At 55.5% G+C, this 21,178-nt stretch overlaps 1 protein-coding gene across 1 annotated transcript; it reads left to right on the forward strand.

Moving 5' to 3' along the window:
- Nucleotides 1–270: 270 nt before the first annotated feature.
- Nucleotides 271–5,111, forward strand: NKX2-1 (NK2 homeobox 1). The gene is made up of 2 exons (XM_078661966.1): nucleotides 271–721; nucleotides 4,401–5,111. The coding sequence occupies exons 1-2, from the start codon at nucleotides 379–381 to the stop codon at nucleotides 5,027–5,029; spliced, it is 972 nt and encodes a 323-aa protein (XP_078518092.1). The 5' UTR covers nucleotides 271–378; the 3' UTR covers nucleotides 5,030–5,111.
- Nucleotides 5,112–21,178: the final 16,067 nt, after the last annotated feature.

Genomic DNA, 21,178 nt, shown 5'->3' on the forward strand with positions numbered 1-21,178 from the left:
TCCCCTTCCGAGTGTGGCCCCTGTCTCTGTGCCCCCAGTCCACCCCCGCCCCTGGCGCAGCTCTCACAGGCGCGGCTCTCACAGGCGCGGCTCTCACAGGCGCAGCTCGGAGGTGTTTACCTTGCCATCAGCCCGTCGGCTCATTACCCCGGAGCGCTTTTGTGCCACGGCCGAGGCCCCGCCTCTGGCACCGGCGCAGCCCCCCGGCCCCGGCGCCTGCCTAAAACAAACGCAGGCAGCGCGCAGGCAGCACTCAGCCAATTAAGGCGCCCTCCCAGCTCTCCACCTCCCACGGCACCCTCAGCCCTCGGGTGCGGGCGACCCGGGCACAGGACTGGCACCGACCGCCCCGCGCCAGCCCCCGGCCCTGGCGGCACCATGTCCATGAGCCCGAAGCACACGACGCCCTTCTCCGTGTCCGACATCCTGAGCCCGCTGGAGGAGAGCTACAAGAAGGCGGGCATGGAGGCCGGCGCCCTGGGGGGGCAGCTGGGGGGCTACCGGCAGCCGGGCATGCAGCAGGGGCCCATGGGCCACGGCGGGGGCGCCGCCGCCTACCACATGGCCACCGTGCCCCAGCTCTCCCACGCCGGCATGGGCGGCTACTGCAACGGCAACCTGGGCAACATGGGCGAGCTGCCCCCCTACCAGGAGGGCATGCGGAGCGGCGCGCCCTCGGGGGGCTGGTACGGCGCCAACCCGGACCCCCGCTTCTCCACAAGTAAGTCTCTGCGCGCCCCGGGGCTGCTGGCACAGCTGGCCTCGGAGGGGTGACGGTGTGTGTGCCCACACTTCCAGAAACGAAAGCGCCCCTAAAATGATGGAATGTTTGAGGGTGGGGGGGCGAGGTGGGCGCAGGGGTGCTGGACAGGCGCTGGGGTGAAGGGTGCTTGGACAGGGGCTGGGGTGAAGGGGTGCTTGGATAGGGTGACTTCTGAAGGATAAAACCCCTTATAGACCTTCAGGCTGGACTACAAGGCCTGCCGTGCTCAAGTACTCAGCGGTGCGCTTCCCCTTGGCACCCTGTAATGCGCGCCCTCGCCCCGTGCCACCCTCCGGTGCGCGCCCTCGCCCCGTGCCACCCTCCGGTGCGCGCCCTCTCCCCGCGCCACCCCGTGGTTCCACTCTTTTACGCCCAGGATCACACTGAGCGCGCAGGGTCTCCGGGCCACACAGTCCTCCTTTTCTGGCCCCCAACCCTCAGAGTCGGGGCCCCCAGGGCCGCAGCTCTAAGGGCCCCTCTCCGTCCGTCTCCGGGCCCTGAGGAGATGTCACCCTCCTCTCGGCCTGCGCCCCTCTGCTCCCAGGCGCCCCTCTGCTTCTAGGCGCTAGAGCGCACCTGTTTATTATACAACTGTCTGTGCGGAATCTCAGGAAGGAAACTATTGCCCCAGCGGCGGGGGTGGGTTCACGCTCGGACCCGCGCGTAAATGTAAAGGTTATTCGTGTGATCTCGTTTTAAGGGATTGTGGCCGATTTCATTTAATCCAAACCATCCATAAATGCCGCTTCTAGTTCTAATATGTCTCGCCGTCCCTCTGCCCCACACCTGCCGGGGCCCCGCGCCCCAGGCCGCTCCGCCTTTCAACCAAAGGCTGCGGCGTTGAGACCCCGAGCAGAAACATGAGCATTGGAGGCGGCTGGAGCGACGGGTCGGGTGGGGCGAAGCCGCTGCAGCCGCTGCCAGAAATATGAAATATATGAAATATATGAAATATACACCTTCCAAGGCTCGGACACTGTTTCCAACGAATGCATCCAGAAATAACGGGTTTAAAGGCCGAATTGATTCACGTGGCGCATTCGCAATAAAAAAAATAGCAATTTGGTGTCGCCGTTTGTGCCTCAACCCCCGTGCACGACGAGGAGGAATTACAACTTTTACTTGTGCAATGACCACAGATAATCGTGCGTCTGTGTATACACACACACACACACATATATATATATGTTTATATATACACACATGCATAGTTATCATATATATGACAAATGTGTGTATATATGATAAATATGTGTGTCTGTATATATATATATATATAGTGTCTATATATATATACATATAAATATATATATATATATATAAATATATATATATATATATATATATATATATATATATATATATATATATATATATATATATATATATATATATATATATATATATATATATATATATATCACCTCGGATCCCCTGGGCACGTATTCACCACAGCAGCTAGGTCAGATTTCAAATTTTCTTGATTACACAAACACCACGTGCATTAAGCAACAGGACGGCCTACGCGTTTCGACTATACTTAGTCTTCAACTGGACCATATATACATATATATATATGTATGTACACACACACAAATATTCGATTGTATCGCACGCTTTTTGGCTGGAAATAACTAAAGTTGCAGGTTCTTTCTTTCGAAAATAAATTCCCGTTTGTCATTTCTTTTTTGCTGGACAAAGGATCGAGGCAAAAAAACAGTATTGTTCACTTTTAATCTATGACGAACTTAAACAACAATGTAACATCTGTTTCACCTTTGCGATAACTTCCTCAACAATTGTACCTGTTTTGCTCGGGTATATTTCCGTCGTTACTTTAAGTTATTTAACAATATTTCGGCTGCCACTTAAAGTTATTTGTAAAAAATTCCGCTGTTCCTTAAAGTTATATTTCCGCTGCCACTTTGTTATTTAATATTTTTTTCATATTTAATATTTTTTTGGGCCGTTCCTTAAAGTTATTTAACAATATTTCGGCTGCCACTTAAAGTTATTTAATAATATTTCCGCTGTACCTTAAAGTTATTAAACAATATTTCGGCTGCCACTTAAAGGTTATTTAATAATATTTCCGCTGTACCTTAAAGTTATTTACCAATATTATCGCTGCCACTTTAAGTTATTTAATATTTTTTCCGCTGTCTCCCTAAAGTTATTTAACTGTATGACCGCTGCCGCTGAAAGTAATTTAATATTTCCGCTGTCACTTAAAGTTATTAATTAACAATTTTTCCGTTGTCCTTTAGGTAACGAAATCACTGATAGTTCTGTTTTCCTTTAGGACAACATTTCCCATCAATGCACCGTTCTTTCGGTATAAGACCCCGCCCCCCCCCCTTACCTGGTGTGTCCCCCCCCCATACCTGGTGTTCCGTGGGGGTCGCCCCGGACCCGCAGCCATGTTACCTTTTTATTGATTCACTTCTCCACAGACAGGAAGGTTTTCCGTGATTCGTCAACACACTTCCTTGCTGTTTTCATTGTTATAGCCTCGCAGCGCTATGGACATGTCTCTTTGTATTTCTTTCCCCTTCCCTCTTCCGTTGATCGCTTCAAGGACAGTATTCCTGTCCCTCTTGGCGGGCTGTCCTCTCCTCTCCTCGACTCCCGGGGGCTGGTTTTTTTGTTTCAAGACTCACTTTCTCCCTGGAGAAGCGCGGGCGCCCAGTGCTGCTGCCCTCTGCGGGTGTGGCGGGTGGGCCAGCAGCCCCCTGTATACCCGGCAGGGCCGCTCCCCTACAGGGGGTCCTGCGCCCCCCCCTCCCCCCCCCACACACACACACCCTGTGCGCGTTCCCTTTCAGGTACGCGGGTCCCTAACTGGCCCGCAGCTCCCTGTCTGCGGCTCCCTCTCTACAGCTGTGGGGCCCCTAAATGTCTTGAATAGATGCAGTGTTTAAATTACTCCTGGGGGCCCCAGCTAGGGTCTTAGTTGCCTTGGTGGTGGTGGGAGGGGTCGGGGGGTGTTCTTGAACCTCTCTGTTAATCGCCCCCGCTGAAGGTGGTCGGTCCTGGTTTCTCCTCGGGGACCGGATCAGCTTTTGGGGAGGGGCCCTGCCCTGGGGCCCAGAGGCACTGCCCGTTCCCTGGGGAGGGTCCCCGGCCAGCGAGGGTGGGGCCGAGGCTCCTGGAAGAGGCCACTGATGGTCCCAACCGGTGCTATGGGGGGCTTTGTGGAGGGCCCACCGGGGGTTTTACGCAGGGCCAATCTTGCCTGTTCTCGGGGTGCTCAGCAGTGGGCGTTGTAGATTTTCCAGGGAAGGCCCCATCCCAGTGTGACCTGGAGGTTCTGGTGGTGGTGTGTGGGTGTGTGTGTGTGGGGGGGGGGGGGGTTGCAGGGGGCTGGGGTTCAGGCTGCACCACGGGGGTCCCGGCGGCAGCGCTGTCGATTCTCCAGGGAAGGCCCCATCCCTGGATGTACTCGTTGCCCTGGCAGGGCGGGGGGGGGGGGGGGTGTAGTTGGTGGGGTTGGGGGGGCTGGCTGCACCAGTGCTGTAGATTCCCGCTGCAGGGGGGTCCAGGGGCCCCCACTTTGGCTGGGTTGCTGGCCTCTTCTGGGGGTTGCGCGCTGTGGCCGGACTCCGACACTCACCTTTCTCCTTTTCTCTCCTTACAGTTTCCCGCTTCATGGGCCCGTCCTCGGGGATGAACATGGGGGCCATGGGGGGCCTGGGCTCCCTGGGGGACGTGGCCAAGGGCATGGCGCCCCTGCAGAGCGCCCCCCGCCGGAAGCGGCGCGTGCTCTTCTCGCAGGCGCAGGTGTACGAGCTGGAGCGGCGCTTCAAGCAGCAGAAGTACCTGTCGGCCCCGGAGCGCGAGCACCTGGCCAGCATGATCCACCTGACGCCCACCCAGGTCAAGATCTGGTTCCAGAACCATCGCTACAAGATGAAGCGGCAGGCCAAGGACAAGGCGGCGCAGCAGCAGCTGCAGCAGCCGCAGGAGGGCCCGGGGGGCCCGGGGGGCGCCTCCTGCCAGCAGCAGTCGCCCCGGAGGGTGGCCGTGCCCGTGCTGGTCAAGGACGGCAAGCCCTGCCAGGCCGGCTCCAACGCGCCCCAGGGCCACCAGGGCCACGCGCAGCCGGCCCCGCAGCAGCAGCAGCAGCAGGGCCACCCGCAGGCCCCCGCCGCGGACCTGGGGCCCCACGCCGCCAGCCCCGCAGGCCTGTCCCACCTGAACTCCTCCGGCGCGGACTACGGGTCCAGCATGGGCTGCTCCACCCTGCTCTACGGGCGGACCTGGTGAGGGGCCCCGCGGAGCCGGGATATTTATGGGCCTCGGGAGTCACAAGAGCCCCTCAGGGCCGCCTCGAGAGGGGGCCTGGAGTGGAGAGGAGGCTGGAGAGACCTGGGGGCCGCGCTGGCCCCGCTGCGCCAAGGAGGCACTCCAAGGTGGCCCCTTCAGACTCCACAAGGGCCGGGCCGGGCCCTCCACCCTGAGAGCCTGCGGGAGGGGCCCGGGGGCCAGGGCGCAGACTCAGGACAAGTGCCCCTCGGCCGCCCTGCCCCGTGGACCGTTTCCAACCCCCACCCCTGCCTCATCCCCGACCCTTTTGGAAATTGATGTGAAATTGTAGCTGTATTTTTTGGTTGCGCTGAACATTTTAGTTTCTAGAAGATTGTAAATTAAGTTGTGCGCACCCGCCGCCCGTCCCTTCTTTGCCTCATCATCTGAGTTTGGAAATGTTTCTTTTCTTTGCGCCTCTTCCTTTCTGCTGTAACTTCGTAGATGTAGGCGCTGGCGAGAGCCGCTTCTTACAAACCAATAAATGCACCGGATGTGAACGGCCCGAGTGGTTCTCGCTCCTCCCTGGCGCACGGGGGGACCTCCTGGGCTCTGGGTGTGGGTGGGTGTCTCCTCGGGTGGGTGTGCCCTCGGGTGGGTGTCCCCTCGGGTGGGTGTGCCCCCTCAAAAGTAACGAGGTTCTCCGTCAGCATCACGCCAAACATGTAATAATTGTTTTGTTATAAGTACCGTTCCAAACGTGTTAAGCGCGCGTTCATATATGGTATAGGTGATAATACACAACGCTTGTGTGTGTTTGTCCAGCTCGTGGCCGGGGTGAAGCTCTAGTGAAAGTGGGGACCCCAAACTCCAGAGCTGTTTAAACCCCAGTGCCAAGGTCAGGCTAAAATGGTACATGAATCGTATTTTTAAGCAGTCACTTAATTTTAAAAGCTCACGACCAAAGGCAAATTGGTGAATTTTGGCGGACCTTTGGCCCTTTGCACCCCCGAAACAGGTGAAGATGAAAGTTAAACCCGCCCATGAAGCAGAAGCAAGGGCAAGTGAATGGCAGTGGCCGTCAGAGCAGGCAGGGAGCTGCCCCTCAAAGGGGGGTGGGGGTGGAAAGGGGGGCTAGGGTATGTGGGGGCCACAGTGCCTGAGGTCGGGGCACTTCGTATCTGCCGGATAGACCAGCCCAGTGACAAAGGGTTGTGCTCACACTTTAGGGCGCCGGGACCCCTCACCCTGGGAGGCCGCGCGCAGGGTCGGGGTTTCGGTGCCACACGTGGCATTTCTTGCGCGTTAATGTCACAAAGTCCTTCTGACAGGGCGGCAGTGCCAGGGGGCAGCGGCGGGAGGGGTGGGGGGGGGGGGTGGTGTACAGCATCCCTGACTGTTTGTTCCCCAGAATGTGCCTCGGACGCGCCGGGGGGGCGCTGCGTAAAGATGGGGGCGCTCCGAGGGGTCGCGCCCTCCGTCGGCGGGCAGTGCCCTTTGAACCCCCCAGTCTGTGCCCCTTCCCAGCAAGCTGAAGTCCAGCGTCGCGGCCTCGTTTCAGTCCCGCATTTTACGTTTCCCCGCATTTCGTTTTTTATTTATTTCTCACGAAACTGCGTTCCACCGGCTCCTTTTATTTTTATTTTTGTTTCATTCAGCCAGAAACTAAGAAAGGCTGTACCTAAAATTGTTAATTTTATTAAGGAATTAATTAATTCGTTTTACTGCAAATCGAGAACTTTGCAATTCAAAATATGCTGTGTTTGTGTATTCTGTTAGAAAGCATATTTTGAATTGCAAAGTTCTCAATTTGCAGTAAAACGAATTAATTAATTCTTAATAAAATTAACAATTTTAAGTACAGCCTTTCTTAGTTTCTGGCTGAATGAAACAAGCCTTGCGACGAGGGGGGACCCCAGCTTTCAGGGTGCCCCGTTTATGAATATCCGTCAGAGACGGGGGACTGCCCCCCCCCCCCTTCAAGGGGGCTCCATCATTGGGTGTTATTTCACTGCAACAACACAGGTAGTCACACAGTTCTGCAAGTTTGAAAACCCTCCTGTGCGCGCACGCGCAGCCCATTGGCGTTTTTATTGCGCATATATTGCTTTTGTGCAGAGTTCTGAAGGAAATGAACGACAGTTCCATTTTGTACACATTTGTTAATGTAATATAAGTTGGGATTCGAGGTACAGAGTTGACATCAGGGTTGTAAAATGTGCCCACCGAGGCCGCGACCCGTCCTCGCCTGGCACCGAGGGCGGTTTTACGCACGGAGAAAGGGTCTCTCGCCCAGGGCCACAGCCCTTCAAGGGCCCCTGACGGACCCGCTCCGTTCTTCAGAGGCTGGCCCTGATGCTCTGAATAATTCTTTAACTTCTTAGTTTGAATACCATTTTCTTTTAATTCGTTTGTAACGCGGGTGATGTGAGGGTCGATTTTAGGCACATTGCAGGGAGAAATATTGTTGACGCTTCATGCAAAATCCATTAAAAATAGTTTCTTTTAGATCGCAGCGGGGCCTCACATATGAGCCACGGGGGGGGGGGGGGGGTGTCACTGGAATGATTTGCATCAATATTGGTGACCTGCTGCGGAGTTACTTTATGTAAGATGTAGACACGTTTATAATCTGGAAGCGCGCGCTGCGCACTGTCGGTGACCCGGCCACAGAGGGCACGAAAGGCCCGAAACTGCGTCATGAATTCAAAGCTGTTCCAGCCGGGCCCCAAATATGCGCTTGGCCCCGGGCCCCCGAAATCGTCAAGCTGTCCCTGCTGCTGGCGCAGTAAGTTCCGGCCGTGCCGTCTGCGCTCCGGGGCCCTTCACGGCTCCTTCACTGGCACCGGGTGTAAGGTCCGTCCCTGTGCCCCGCGGTTCCAGGGCCCTTCACTGGCACCGGGTGTAAGCCGGTCCAGGCCTGCCCCTGCGCCTTCGGGAACCCTTCACTGGCACCGGGTGTAAGGGCCGGCCCTGCGCCTTCGGGAACCCTTCACTGGCACCGGGTGTAAGGGCCGGCCCTGCGCCTTCGGGGAGCCTTCACGGCTGTGGTGGTTCTTCTGTCAGGATTCCCCCTGACAATTCTCGGTCCAGCATGCATTCATGTTTTATTCTGTTTATTTTTGTGCCAGTGCCAGCGTGTTACACAACAAAAATCACGAGAAATAGCGCTTTTACACCTCCCCGTTTCTCTGCGCCCGGGACCCTCCTCTGAGCCGAAGGCCACGGGGCCACAGTGGACGTGGTTTCATCAGAGCGCGCCCAGGGGGGTCTACACTTAAAAGAGCGCCCTGAAGCCGACCCTCCTGAGCTAGGACCGCGGAGCCGCGTCACTGACTGGGTGTAAGTGTACGGCCGTCTGTGCGGCTCGGACTCCGCACTGTAGCGCTTCAGAGCTTCCAGGCGCCTCCACCGTGTCCGCCATTGGATGCCGTTTACGCGCGTTTGGTTTTGTTGCTTTGGCCAAAACTCTCGATTAATAGTAGTTATCAATCTTTATTATTTAATTGTATCTGTTCCTTGATACATGGCTTCATTTGTGAACTGGTAAAAACAGCAATGAAACAACCAGGAAGGCATGACTGTGACCTCATCGGCCCTGCGCCTCGCGCGTTGCTTAATTTGTAAACAATGAAGTGCCGGGGCTTTCGTCAGCACTGGGGGGGGGGGGGGGGGCACTCCTGCTGCAGCACAGATGCCCCTGCCACGCTGCCAGTGATGGTAACAACACAACTACCACCCAGCACACTCCTACCGGTGACAATCCGGAGTATTTCAGGCCTCCAAAGCCATAAGAAGGAGTTTGGTGGCAGGTAATAGTCATTTTTTATGTATATTGAGTTAATAATTAACTGGTGTAGTCATCTCTAAGGCAGCACACCTTGTGGCAGACTGCCATAAGCACCGGTGCTTTCAATTACGTGCCGGTGCCGACCACCAGGCACCACCGGCTCACATTAAGCACTGCCTCTGCGGCTCCTGTGGTTCCAATGCCAGCTCAGGCCAGACGTCCCTTCCCGACTTCGGGTCACACCGTCTCCCCACGACTCGCCGCCTTCACCCCCAGGGCTCAGGGTGCCCCCCGTGTTATTAGGGGCCCGTCCGCGGCTCCGGGGCCACCGGTGCGCGCAACGCGAGCGCCTCGGGCCCCCTGGGGCCACTGAACGCCAACATATCGAAATGCACTTTACACAAGTTTAATCCGACAAGTGTCGGTAACTTAATGTGCATAGATTGCGGATTCAACCCGTGAGACCCCCCACCAGCCCTATTAAAGGAAAGTGAAAACCCCACAGAGATAAACTGTATAAAAAGTACTTTCCTAGCGCGACGGAGCCCCGGGCCCCGGACAGACAGGTGGACACGTGAACACGTGAGTCCCAGCGCGCCCTCCTGTGCCAGGGACACTGTTTGATATGTGACTGGGGGCCCCTGCACCCCCCCCCCCCCCGGCCCCGGACAGACAGGTGGACACGTGAGTCCCAGCGCGCTCTCCTGTGCCAGGGACACTGTTTGATATTTGACTGGGGGCCCCTGCACCCCCCCCCCGCCCCCCCGAACTTGAGGCTTTGGGTTGTCGGATTCAATTGTGGTTTTGAATGAAGGGGGGGGGGAGTGGGGGGGGCACCACCGAGGGGGGCGCGGCGGCTCCGCGGACCCCGGAGCGTCAGGATTAACATGTGAATGAAGGAAGCTGGTTATTCCAAGAAAGATCCCCCCGGAACATTATCTGAGGCTTTCGAGGCGGCGGGTAAATGGTGGCTGTGTACACGGCTTATCTCCTTACACCCCCCCCCCCACGCCCCCCCCCCCCCCATTACACGGGCTCACTTTCACTTTGTCTGCGCGAGGCTTAGAGGGAAGTCTGTTTGCGGCAGAAAGGTGAATTAATGGCTGCTGGGGTGGGGGGAGGGGGCACAGGGCTGGAGCCCCCCACGCCCCCACCCTTAGCGCTCTTTGCCCTGGAGGGGGGAGGGGGGGGGGCTCAGGCACTTGTTCCGTTCTCAGAGTCGTTTTAAGGCTCGGGCACAGTGGGGCTGGCCCCGGGCCCCAGCCGTTCAGGGGCCCCTGATAGAACCAGCTCCGCCCGCAGACTCTCTCGCTTTGTTTTGAATCCGTTTCCTTTCATTTATTTTCCGTGTGGTCGATCTGTGGGAATCTATTACAGACACTGCGTGGAAAATATGTGTTGAGGTTTCATGCAACATCCATTAAAAGTTTCTTTTAGGGAAAAACAGCGCCTCGCATAGGAGAAATGGGGGGGGGGGGGTCACAGAGATTATTTGCAGTGATAATATTGTGCTGCTGCTGTGTTACAACGTTGAAAGCAGCGTCATTATGCAAAATTAGATGTAAACACATTTAGAATTCGCACCAATGCGCCTGCGCACTGTCTGTGACCTCTGTCGGTGACCTCTGTCTGTGACCTCTGTCCGTGACCTCGCTAAGAGGGCATGAAAGGGCTGAAACTGGACCATGAGCCCAAAGCTGTTCCGAACAGCCCCCCCCAAAATGAAAATATATACATTTTGCCCAGGACCCCAAACTCCCGAAGAAGGGGGGTCTCTTGGGCTCTTGCTCCGAACCCCCCCCCCCCCCCCCCCAGCGCTTTCCACCCCCTTCCTTCACTTTGTGGCGGGGTCTCGGGCTCTTGTGCCCACCCTCAGTGCCCCCCCCCCGGCCACTCGTACCCACGAGGCGACCCTGGTCGAAGGGCGAGTGCCTTCACCTACAACCGAGGACGAGTCTACCAATAAGGGAGGGGGGGGGGGTGTTGCGCCCCCACCGGTGGGCTCTGGACTGGCCCGTTCCCTTCACTTCCTTGGGCCCTTGGCATGTGCCCACAGCTTCAGTGCCCCCCGAGGCCCGTGCACGGGGTATATCAAGAGTACTACACGCCCCGCTCCCCCCCCCCCCCCGCAACAGCTGCCTTCGGTAGGCACAGCAGCTGGAGATACCTGTACGAGCCCCCACCTCCCGATACGTTCTGTACCCGGATTGTGCCCCCCAACTGCTGTACCTGCATTGTACCCCAAACCGTCTGGACCCGCATTGTACCCTCCACCACTGCAGCCTTCGGTGCGTACCTGCCCTGGCATCAGTTAGAGGTACCTGTATAACCCCCAAACCTGCTGTACCTGCATAGTGCCCTCCCACCTCCTGTACCTGCATAGTGCCCCCCACACCTCCTGTACCTGCATAGTGCCCTCAGCACCTCCTGTACCTGCATCGTGCCCCTCCCACCTCCTGTACCTGCATAGTTACCTCCCTCCTGTACCTGCATAGTTCCCTCCCACACCTACTGTACCTGCATAGTACCCTCCACACCTCCTGTACCTGCATCGTGCCCCTCCCACCTCCTGTACCTGCATAGTTACCTCCTGTACCTGCATAGTTCCCTCCCACACCTACTGTACCTGCATAGTACCCTCCACACCTCCTGTACCTGCATAGTGCCCTCAGCACCTCCTGTACCTGCATCGTGCCCCTCCCACCTCCTGTACCTGCATAGTTACCTCCCTCCTGTACCTGCATAGTTCCCTCCCACACCTACTGTACCTGCATAGTACCCTCCACACCTCCTGTACCTGCATCGTGCCCCTCCCACCTCCTGTACCTGCATAGTTACCTCCTGTACCTGCATAGTTCCCTCCCACACCTACTGTACCTGCATAGTACCCTCCACACCTCCTGTACCTGCATAGTGCCCTCCACACCTCCTGTACTTGCATAGTGCCCTCCCACCTCCTGTACCTGCATAGTGCCCCTCCCACCGCCTGTACCTGCATAGTGCACTCCACACCTCCCGTAGCTGCATAGTGCACTCCACACCTCCTGTACCTGCATAGTGCCCTCCACACCTCCTGTACCTGCATCGTGCCCCTCCCACCTCCTGTACCTGCATAGTGCCCTCCCACCTCCTGTACCTGCATAGTGCCCTCCCACCTCCTGTACCTGCATAGTGCCCCTCCCACCTCCTGTACCTGCATAGTGCCCTCCCACCTCCTGTACCTGCATAGTGCCCTCCCACCTCCTGTACCTGCATTGTGCCCTCCCACCTCCTGTACCTGCATTGTGCCCTCTACACCTCCTGTACCTGCAGAGTGCCCCTCCCACCTCCTGTACCTGCATAGTGCACTCCACACCTCCTGTACCTGCATAGTGCCCTCCACACCTCCTGTACTTGCATAGTTCCCTCCCACCTCCTGTACCTGCATAGTACCCCACACACCTCCTGTACCTGCATAGTGCCCCACACACCTCCTGTACCTGCATAGTTCCCTCCCACTTCCTGTACCTACATAGTACCCCACACACCTCCTGTACCTGCATAGTGCCCCACACACCTCCTGTACCTGCATAGTTCCCTCCCACTTCCTGTGCCTACATAGTACCCCACACACCTCCTGTACCTGCATAGTGCCCGTCCCACCTCCTGTACCTGCATAGTGCCCTCCCACCTCCTGTACCTCCATAGTGCCCTCCCACCTCCTGTACCTGCATAGTGCCCTCCCACCTCCTGTACCTGCATTGTGCCGTCCACACCTCCTGTACCTGCATAGTTCCCTCCCACATCCTGTACCTGCATAGTGTCCTCCACACCTCCTGTACCTGCATAGTGCCCCACACAACTCCTGTACCTGCATAGTTCCCTCCCACTTCCTGTACTTGCAGAGTGCCCCCCACACCTCCTGTACCTGCATAGTGCCCTCCCACCTCCTGTACCTGCGTAGTTCCCTCTCACTTCCTGTACCTGCATAGTTCCCTCCCACCTCCTGTACCTGCATAGTGCCCCACACACTTCCTGTACCTGCATAGTTCCCTCTCACTTCCTGTACCTGCATAGTTCCCTCCCACCTCCTGTACCTGCATAGTGCCCCACACACCTCCTGTACCTGCATAGTTCCCTCCCACTTCCTGTACCTGCATAGTTCCCTCCCACCTCCTGTACCTGCATAGTGCCCCACACACCTCCTGTACCTGCATAGTTCCCTCCCACTTCCTGTACCTGCAGAGTGCCCCCCACACCTCCTGTACCTGCATAGTGCCCCCCACACCTCCTGTACCTGCATAGTGCCCCCACTCCTCCTGTACCTGCATAGTGCCCTCCCACCTCCTGTACCTGCATAGTGCCCCCCACACCTCCTGTACCTGCATAGTGCCCCCCCACACCTCCTGTACCTGCATAGTTCCCTCCCACCTCCTGTACCTGCATAGTGCCCTCCCACATCCTGTACCTGCATAGTTCCCTCCCACCTCCTGTACCTGCATAGTGCCCCACACACCTCCTGTACCTGCATAGTTCCCTCCCACTTCCTGTACCTGCATAGTTCCCTCCCACCTCCTGTACCTGCATAGTGCCCCACACACCTCCTGTACCTGCATAGTTCCCTCCCACTTCCTGTACCTGCAGAGTGCCCCCCACACCTCCTGTACCTGCATAGTGCCCCCCACACCTCCTGTACCTTCATAGTGCCCTCCCACCTCCTGTACCTGCATAGTGCCCCCCACACCTCCTGTACCTGCATAGTGCCCCCCCACACCTCCTGTACCTGCATAGTGCCCCCCCACACCTCCTGTACCTGCATAGTGCCCTCCCACCTCCTGTACCTGCATAGTGCCCCACACACCTCCTGTACCTGCATAGTTCCCTCCCACCTCCTGTACCTGCATAGTGCCCTCCACATCCTGTACCTGCATAGTTCCCTCCCACCTCCTGTACCTGCATAGTGCCCCACACACCTCCTGTACCTGCATAGTTCCCTCCCACTTCCTGTACCTGCATAGTTCCCTCCCACCTCCTGTACCTGCATAGTGCCCCACACACCTCCTGTACCTGCATAGTTCCCTCCCACTTCCTGTACCTGCAGAGTGCCCCCCACACCTCCTGTACCTGCATAGTGCCCCCCACACCTCCTGTACCTGCATAGTGCCCTCCCACTTCCTGTACCTGCATAGTGCCCCCCACACCTCCTGTACCTGCATAGTTCCCTCCCACTTCCTGTACCTGCATAGTTCCCTCCCACTTCCTGTACCTGCAGAGTGCCCCCCACACCTCCTGTACCTGCATAGTTCCCTCCCACTTCCTGTACCTGCAGAGTGCCCCTCCCACCTCCTCTACCTGCATAGTGCCCCCCACACCTCCTCTACCTGCATAGTGCCCCCCCACACCTCCTGTACCTGCAGAGTGCCCCCCACACCTCCTGTACCTGCATAGTGCCCCCCACACCTCCTGTACCTGCATAGTGCCCCTCCCACCTCCTGTACCTGCATAGTGCCCTCCCACCTCCTGTACCTGCATAGTGCCCCCCACACCTCCTGTACCTGCATAGTTCCCTCCCACTTCCTGTACCTGCATAGTTCCCTCCCACTTCCTGTACCTGCAGAGTGCCCCCCCACCTCCTGTACCTGCATAGTGCCCCCCCACACCTCCTGTACCTGCATAGTTCCCTCCCACTTCCTGTACCTGCATAGTTCCCCCACACCTCCTGTACCTGCATAGTGCCCCCCCACACCTCCTGTACCTGCATAGTTCCCTCCCACTTCCTGTACCTGCATAGTTCCCTCCCACTTCCTGTACCTGCATAGTGCCCTCCACACCTCCTGTACCTGCATAGTTCCCTCCCACTTCCTGTACCTGCATAGTGCCCCGTGACTACTGACTGCTGCAACAAGTCCCAGCGCCCCCCCGCCTCACCTCCTGCAGGGACCTCTAGTCTGACCCCTAAAATCAGCTGTTTATACCTGCTCTGTGCCCCTCTCCCCGCGACACACTGTGCCCTCACCACTGACTCCTGCTCCTGTACCAGTACTGCCCCCAACCATCTGTGGGCTCATGCATTGTGAGCCCCCCACCCACCCTGGACACCCGCCGAGAGTACATAGACCCTTCTCGGGCCCCCTCTGCAGGTGCCCGCATTGGCACACACGCCTCCGTGCCCGGGCATCTGCACCGGGCCCCCTCCCCTAACAGTCTCTGCGTGTGGGCACCTGCCACGTATGTCTGATACTTGAAGCGGGCGCCAGCTCTGCCCTCATCCCTGCTGGAGGTGCCTGCACAATGCCCCCTCACTGCCCACACATGCCTCAGGTACCTGCACACTGTACCCTCACTGCCCACACCTCTGCGGGTATCTGCCCTGTGCCCATCTATGAGCCTTGTATCAAGCGCCCCTCCCCCACCCATGCCTACTGTAGGTAGCTGCACCGCGCCCCTCCCCCACTCCCGGGGTAAGTCTTAGTGCGGTATTGTCCCTGAGATCCCGGCTCAGGGGGGGCACGTGTGTACCCCCCCCCTCCTCTCCCCCCCCCCCCCCCCGCTCCCCACAAAGGGGCCGCTCGAGGTAAGCAGGGGGGGCCCGAGGGCTCTAATCCCCCCGCACGGACCGGCAGAGTCCATTTATTCCAGAGCTCGAGTGGGCTCCTTTGTACAAGGGGGGGGGGCTGTGCGGGGGCGCCTGGTGCCCAGACAGGGGCTTCTATTCACTGCAGCCGGAGGAGGGACATGTACAGAGGGAGGGGGCACAGACTGGGCACAGGCCGGACCGAGGGGGCGAGGGAGCCCCCAGACACGGAGGAGGGGACCCCAAGAGAGGCGAGGGGTGGAAGAGAGAGGGGCCCGGGTCAGGACACAGGGGCCAGGGATGCAGGGACCCCACAGCCAGCGCCCCCAGGGCAGGGTGACATGGGCAGGGGACCAGGGGCGGGGCTGGCAGGGGGTACATGTGAGGGGGACAAGGAGGGCCACCGAGGGAAGCCGAGAACCAGGGCAGCCGGGCAGAAACGTCACCCCAAACTCTATTTACTTTATTTATTGTAATTGCAATTGCTTTTGTATAGCGCTTACTACCCCTGACGAGGTGTCCAAGCGCTTTTTCGGCCAGAAGCACGCTGCTCCAAGACCCATCGAGGATTAGTGTTGAATTAGTGCGGTGAAATATGAAAGTAATTTAAAGTGGTGGACAGGTTAGTCAGTTATTTGGATTCAGAAAGATAGAAGTGGGAAAAAGGTGTGTATTTATATAGCGCTTTTTACCCCTGATGGGGCGTTGAAGCACGAATTTCAGGAAGCCCATAAAGGATTAGTGGTGAATTAGTATGGTTACATTTGGAAGTAATTTGAGTGGTGGATATTAGTTATTTCGATTTGCAAGGTTAGAGGAGGGATACAAGGGGAAGAAAGGTTTGCATTCATACAGCACCTGTTACCCCTGATGGGGGTTGAAGTGCTTTTCTGGCGCTACTATGGAACCTACAAGGATTAGTGTTGAAAATGAGTAGAGTGAAGTATGAAGTCATTTGAGCGGTGGATATGTTATTCGGTTATTTATAATAAAGGCTCCCAGAAATCCGTTTTAGGGATGTTTTACAGACAAATACAGATAGAAAACAATGTGTTTTCTATCTGCATTTATTTTTAAAAGTAAATAAAAACAGAAAATTGGGCTTATTTTAAGTGACTTTCCGTGCTGTCTTTCGTGAACTATAGCCCAACAGCTGAGCAGATCGACAGGATGGGAAACCAAAAACAGGGTGAATTTTCTTTAAATAAAGGCGTATGACAGAACACATTTGTGGTAAAATGGTCATATTGACCAGTAAATGTAGTGTCATGCAATATTTTGCGGCTTAAGTCGCTAAAACATGACAGACAAGTTATGACTGTACGGCTTTTAGTTAAATAAATATGGAAATGGACAGGTTTACACCTTCATTAATCAGTAAAACACAAAATAAATACGGATAAATACAGATAAAATGGCCCAAAAAGAAATATGAATAAATACAGACGGAAATGTTAATTAAATACCATAAAACCGTGAGCCCTATTTATAATGCAACCGAGGCAGCCAGGCGCCTCCTCAGCAAAATAACACAGACACAAACTGCAACCGTCCCGCATAACAGCGACACATTAAAACCCTCAAAAGTATAGACTTTTGTTGTTGTTGTTGTTGCAGTTTTATACAGCGGGAACTCGACCCGAATGTATTTACAGCGCTTTACGTGAGCACCGGTGACGTCACACGGACACGTTCATCTGTGTGAGGCGCGGGATGTGCCGAGAATCACAGGTTGTTGAACCGACGCAGAGACTCGAACCGAGTTCACCCAGCGTCAAAGTGGGCAGCTCTGGCCCTTACGCCACGACCTGCGATAACAGGCGAAACCAAAACCAAGGGGCAAAAATCCGGAGGCAAGAGGCGAGGAAGGGGAAGGGATGGAGGCAGGATGTCGGCCAGAGGGAGAAGGAGGGCTGAAAGGAGGTGTGTCACTCAGGATGAAAGGAGGGGTGTCACTCAGGATGAAAGGAGGAGTGTCACTCAGGATGAAAGGAGGGGTGTCACTCAGGATGAAAGGAGGAGTGTCACTCAGGATGAAAGGAGGGGATGGCACTCAGGATGAAAGGAGGGGTGCTACTCAGGATAAAAGGAGGGGTGTCACTCAGGATGAAAGGAGGGGTGTCACTCAGGATGAAAGGAGGGGTGTCACTCAGGATGAAAGGAGGGGTGCGTGTCACTCAGGATGAAAGGAGGGGGGTCACTCAGGATGAAAGGAGGGGTGTCACTCAGGATGAAAGGAGGGGTATCACTCAGGATGAAAGGAGGGGTGTCACTCAGGATGAAAGGAGGGGTGTCACTCAGGATGAAAGGAGGGTGTCACTCAGGATGAAAGGAGGGTGTCACTCAGGATGAAAGGAATTTGAATTTGAATTTAAAAACATTTATACAGCGCACTTTTACCCAGCGGTTTCATGGCGCTATTTAGGTTGCGGTGGACGGCAGCAGTTGGAGGGGGTTTAGACGGGGTAGGCTTGCGCAAATAAGAGGGTTTTGAGTTCCCTCCGAAACTGAGTGTAGGAGGGCATAGTGCGAAGGCCAACAGGAAGAGAGTTCCAGAATGCTGGGGCCAGGACAGCGAACCTCGCTCCACCTGCCTTCTGTTTTTTAAAACGGGGGGTGACTAGGAGGGCCGAGTGGGAGGAACGTAATTCTCTGCCTGGAAGGTAGGGCACAATGGCAGAGCAAAGAAATTCAGGGGCGGTGCCTGACCTAGCCTGAAAAGTGAGGCAGCCAAGCTTAAAAAGGGCACGCTCTCGCACCGGCAGCCAGTGTAAAGCTATTTAGGGAGGCCATGAATCAGGCGGGCAGCCTGATTCTGCACCAGCTGCAGACGATGGATCGCGTAAGCTGGGGCCCCATTGTATATGGCATTGCCGTAATCAATACGGGACAGTACCATGGCCATGACAATGATTTTCAAAGCCGGGAGGGAGAAAAAGCGGGAGACTTTCCTAATTGTTCTTAGGGAGAAAAAGCAAGAAGAGACAACCGAGCCAATGTGTGAATGGATAGAAAGTTGTGAATCCAAGAAAATCCCTAGGGTTTTAACTTTGGAAACGGGAAGTGGAGGGACACCGAGTGAGGGGGGCCAGAAGGAAGGGGACCATGGACTGCAACCACCTCCGGTCAAGACCAACTCGGTCTTGTCTGGATTGAGTTTGAGGTGGTTGCAGTTCATCCAATCTTGGATAAATGTCATGACTGACTGGACATTCTGGGCAGATGAAGGGGAGGAGGGGGCCAGGAGGGGGCCACAAGGATGACGCACGCGTGGGAAGAGTGCAGCCTGCGCGGGGCATCCGTCCAGCGCCCACCATGCCACCTTCTAGCAGCACTGGCAAAGCTGACCCCTTTGGAGCGGGGGCCCTGCAAACATCCTCTCGAGGGCCCCAATGTGCAGTTTGGAGCGTGTCCGAGGGCCCCACGGGTGCCGAGGCGTCCCCAAGGGGTCGGGCGGGGTTCACCGAGACAGAAAAGAAAAACACTCCTTTCAAAAGATTCCCAGGAAATGCTTATTTTAAAGTCTTTTTTGCATTTTTTTGCAGTGGGTTATGTGATACCGTTTGTAGCTTTAAAACATTTTTAAATCGTGTAGGCTGTGTTATACTTTTTTAAACCATTGCCCTGTATATCCACAGTGGTAATTGTCACAGGAAGGGAGTCCGAGCATTATATGTGCACGTCACTTTTCTGAAGTGCGCCACCCACGACGCATCTGAGTGACCCGGCAGTAATACACGTAGAAATATGAATTATTCTGTAGTGACGGCCCTAACTCCGCTTTCCTACCAACACCACGCATTTCCATAGATTCGTTCAAGGTGATTGCATTATATTCTGTATTCAGGCGCCGGTAGATTAAAATACCAACCAGACAGTCACACAATGTTGTGTACTTTTTAACCACCTTCTACCTTCCCTGCCCTTGTAATCATGGCCACATTTCCTATAATTTTTCTTTAAGCAATCACACAGTTCTCTTATCTACGGTCCCACCAACGAGCCCAGCGGGCTTGTTGAAAGTACAAGCTGCAATGGCTGTAGAAACAGCGCCCATAGCCAGAGGTGCCCACAGCCAGAGGTGCCCACAGCCAGAGGTGCCCAGAGCCAGAGGTGCCCACAGCCAGAGGTGCCCAGAGCCAGAGGTGCCCACAGCCAGAGGTGCCCACAGCCAGAGGTGCCCAGAGCCAGAGGTGCCCACAGCCAGAGGTGCCCAGAGCCAGAGGTGCCCAGAGCCAGAGGTGCCCACAGCCAGAGGTGCCCAGAGCCAGAGGTGCCCACAGCCAGAGGTGCCCAGAGCCAGAGGTGCCCAGAGCCAGAGGTGCCCACAGCCAGAGGTGCCCACAGCCAGAGGTGCCCACTGGCAGAGGTGCCCACAGCCAGAGGTGCCCACAGCCAGAGGTGCCCACTGGCAGAGGTGCCCACAGCCAGAGGTGCCCACAGCCAGAGGTGCCCACTGGCAGAGGTGCCCACAGCCAGAGGTGCCCACAAACAGGCCTTGTAGAATGGATTTCTTGTTTCTAAAGCTTTGTTTCTACAGTCATTTGTGCTTGTTCTGTGAGCCGGGCAGCCCTGGCCATAAAACACGCTGAACTGACCATAGAAAGAAAGCCAACCTTTCATGACACTGTTGATGGGTGCCAGACCACGCCCCCAAGGGCTGGGGAGCAGTCCACAAGGGCCCCAGAAGAGCGGGGGCCACAGCTGTTCATGACGGTTGGAGTAGATTGTGGATGTAGTAGAACGCCATAGTATCCCTAAGAGTTTATAGCATCTCAAGAGAAACAACAGCTGGAGAGATTCATAACATCTGGAGAGGTATGAAAGGATAACAGCATTTGACGAGGTTCTGAGCACCGGGAGAGGTTATTGCACCTGGAGCGGGGGATAGACCCTGACTAGGTCCATAACATCTGGAGAGGTTTATAGTGTGTCAAGAGGATCATATATCTGATGAGCTACTAAGCACCCCGAGAATGTTATTACATCTGGAGCGATTTATAGAACCTGACTAGGTCCATACTATCTGAGGAGCTTTAGAGCATGTGGAGAGGGTCATAGCATCTGGGGAGCTTTAGAGCATGTGGAGAGGGCCATAGCATCCGGGGAGCTTCTAAGCACGTGGAGAGGGCCATAGCATCTGGGGAGCTTCTGAGCACGTGGAGAATGTTATGGCATCTGGAGCAGTTTATAGAACCTGACTAGGTCCATAACATCTGGAGAGGTGTATGGCACGTGGTGAGGATCCTAGCATCTGAAGAACTTCTAAGCACTCGGAGAAGGTTATTGCATCTGGAGCAATTTGTAGAACCTGACTAGTTCCACAACATCTGGAGAGGTTTCTACCATTTGGAGTGTATTCTAGCCTCTGGCGATCTTCTAACCACCTTGAGAAGGTTGTTGCGCATGGAGTGGTTAACAGAAACCAACAATGTCCATAACATGTGAAGAGTTTTATAGCAAGTCGGAGGATCATAGCATCTGACAGCTTGTAAGCAACCGAAAAAGATTATTATTGAATAGGGAGCGATTTATAGAATCTGACTAGGTCCATCACATCTGGAGACATATATCGCACGTGAGGAGTCTCATAGCATCTGGTCAGCCTCTTAGCACAGCAGAAGGTATTTGCATCCGAAACGGTTCATAGAACCTAAAAAGGTCCATACCATTTGAAGAGGTTTATAGCATGTGGACAGGGTCAGAGCCCCTGATGAGGTTCTAAGCACCTGGAGAAGGTTATTGCATTTGGAGCAGTTTATAGAACCTGACTTGGTCTATAACATCTGGAGAGGTTTATAGCATGTGGAGAGGATCATAGCTGTAG

The sequence above is a fragment of the Lissotriton helveticus genome, chromosome 9 (assembly GCF_964261635.1).
Source record: "Lissotriton helveticus chromosome 9, aLisHel1.1, whole genome shotgun sequence".
Lineage (NCBI taxonomy): Eukaryota > Metazoa > Chordata > Amphibia > Caudata > Salamandridae > Lissotriton > Lissotriton helveticus.

Excerpts from the sequence above, each read along its gene's own strand:
- NKX2-1 (XM_078661966.1), top strand. The coding sequence starts at position 379 with ATGTCCATGAGCCCGAAGCACACGACGCCCTTCTCCGTGTCCGACATC. Across the intron at positions 722-4,400 it reads GGACCCCCGCTTCTCCACAA|TTTCCCGCTTCATGGGCCCG; the intron begins GTAAGTCTCTGC and ends CTCTCCTTACAG.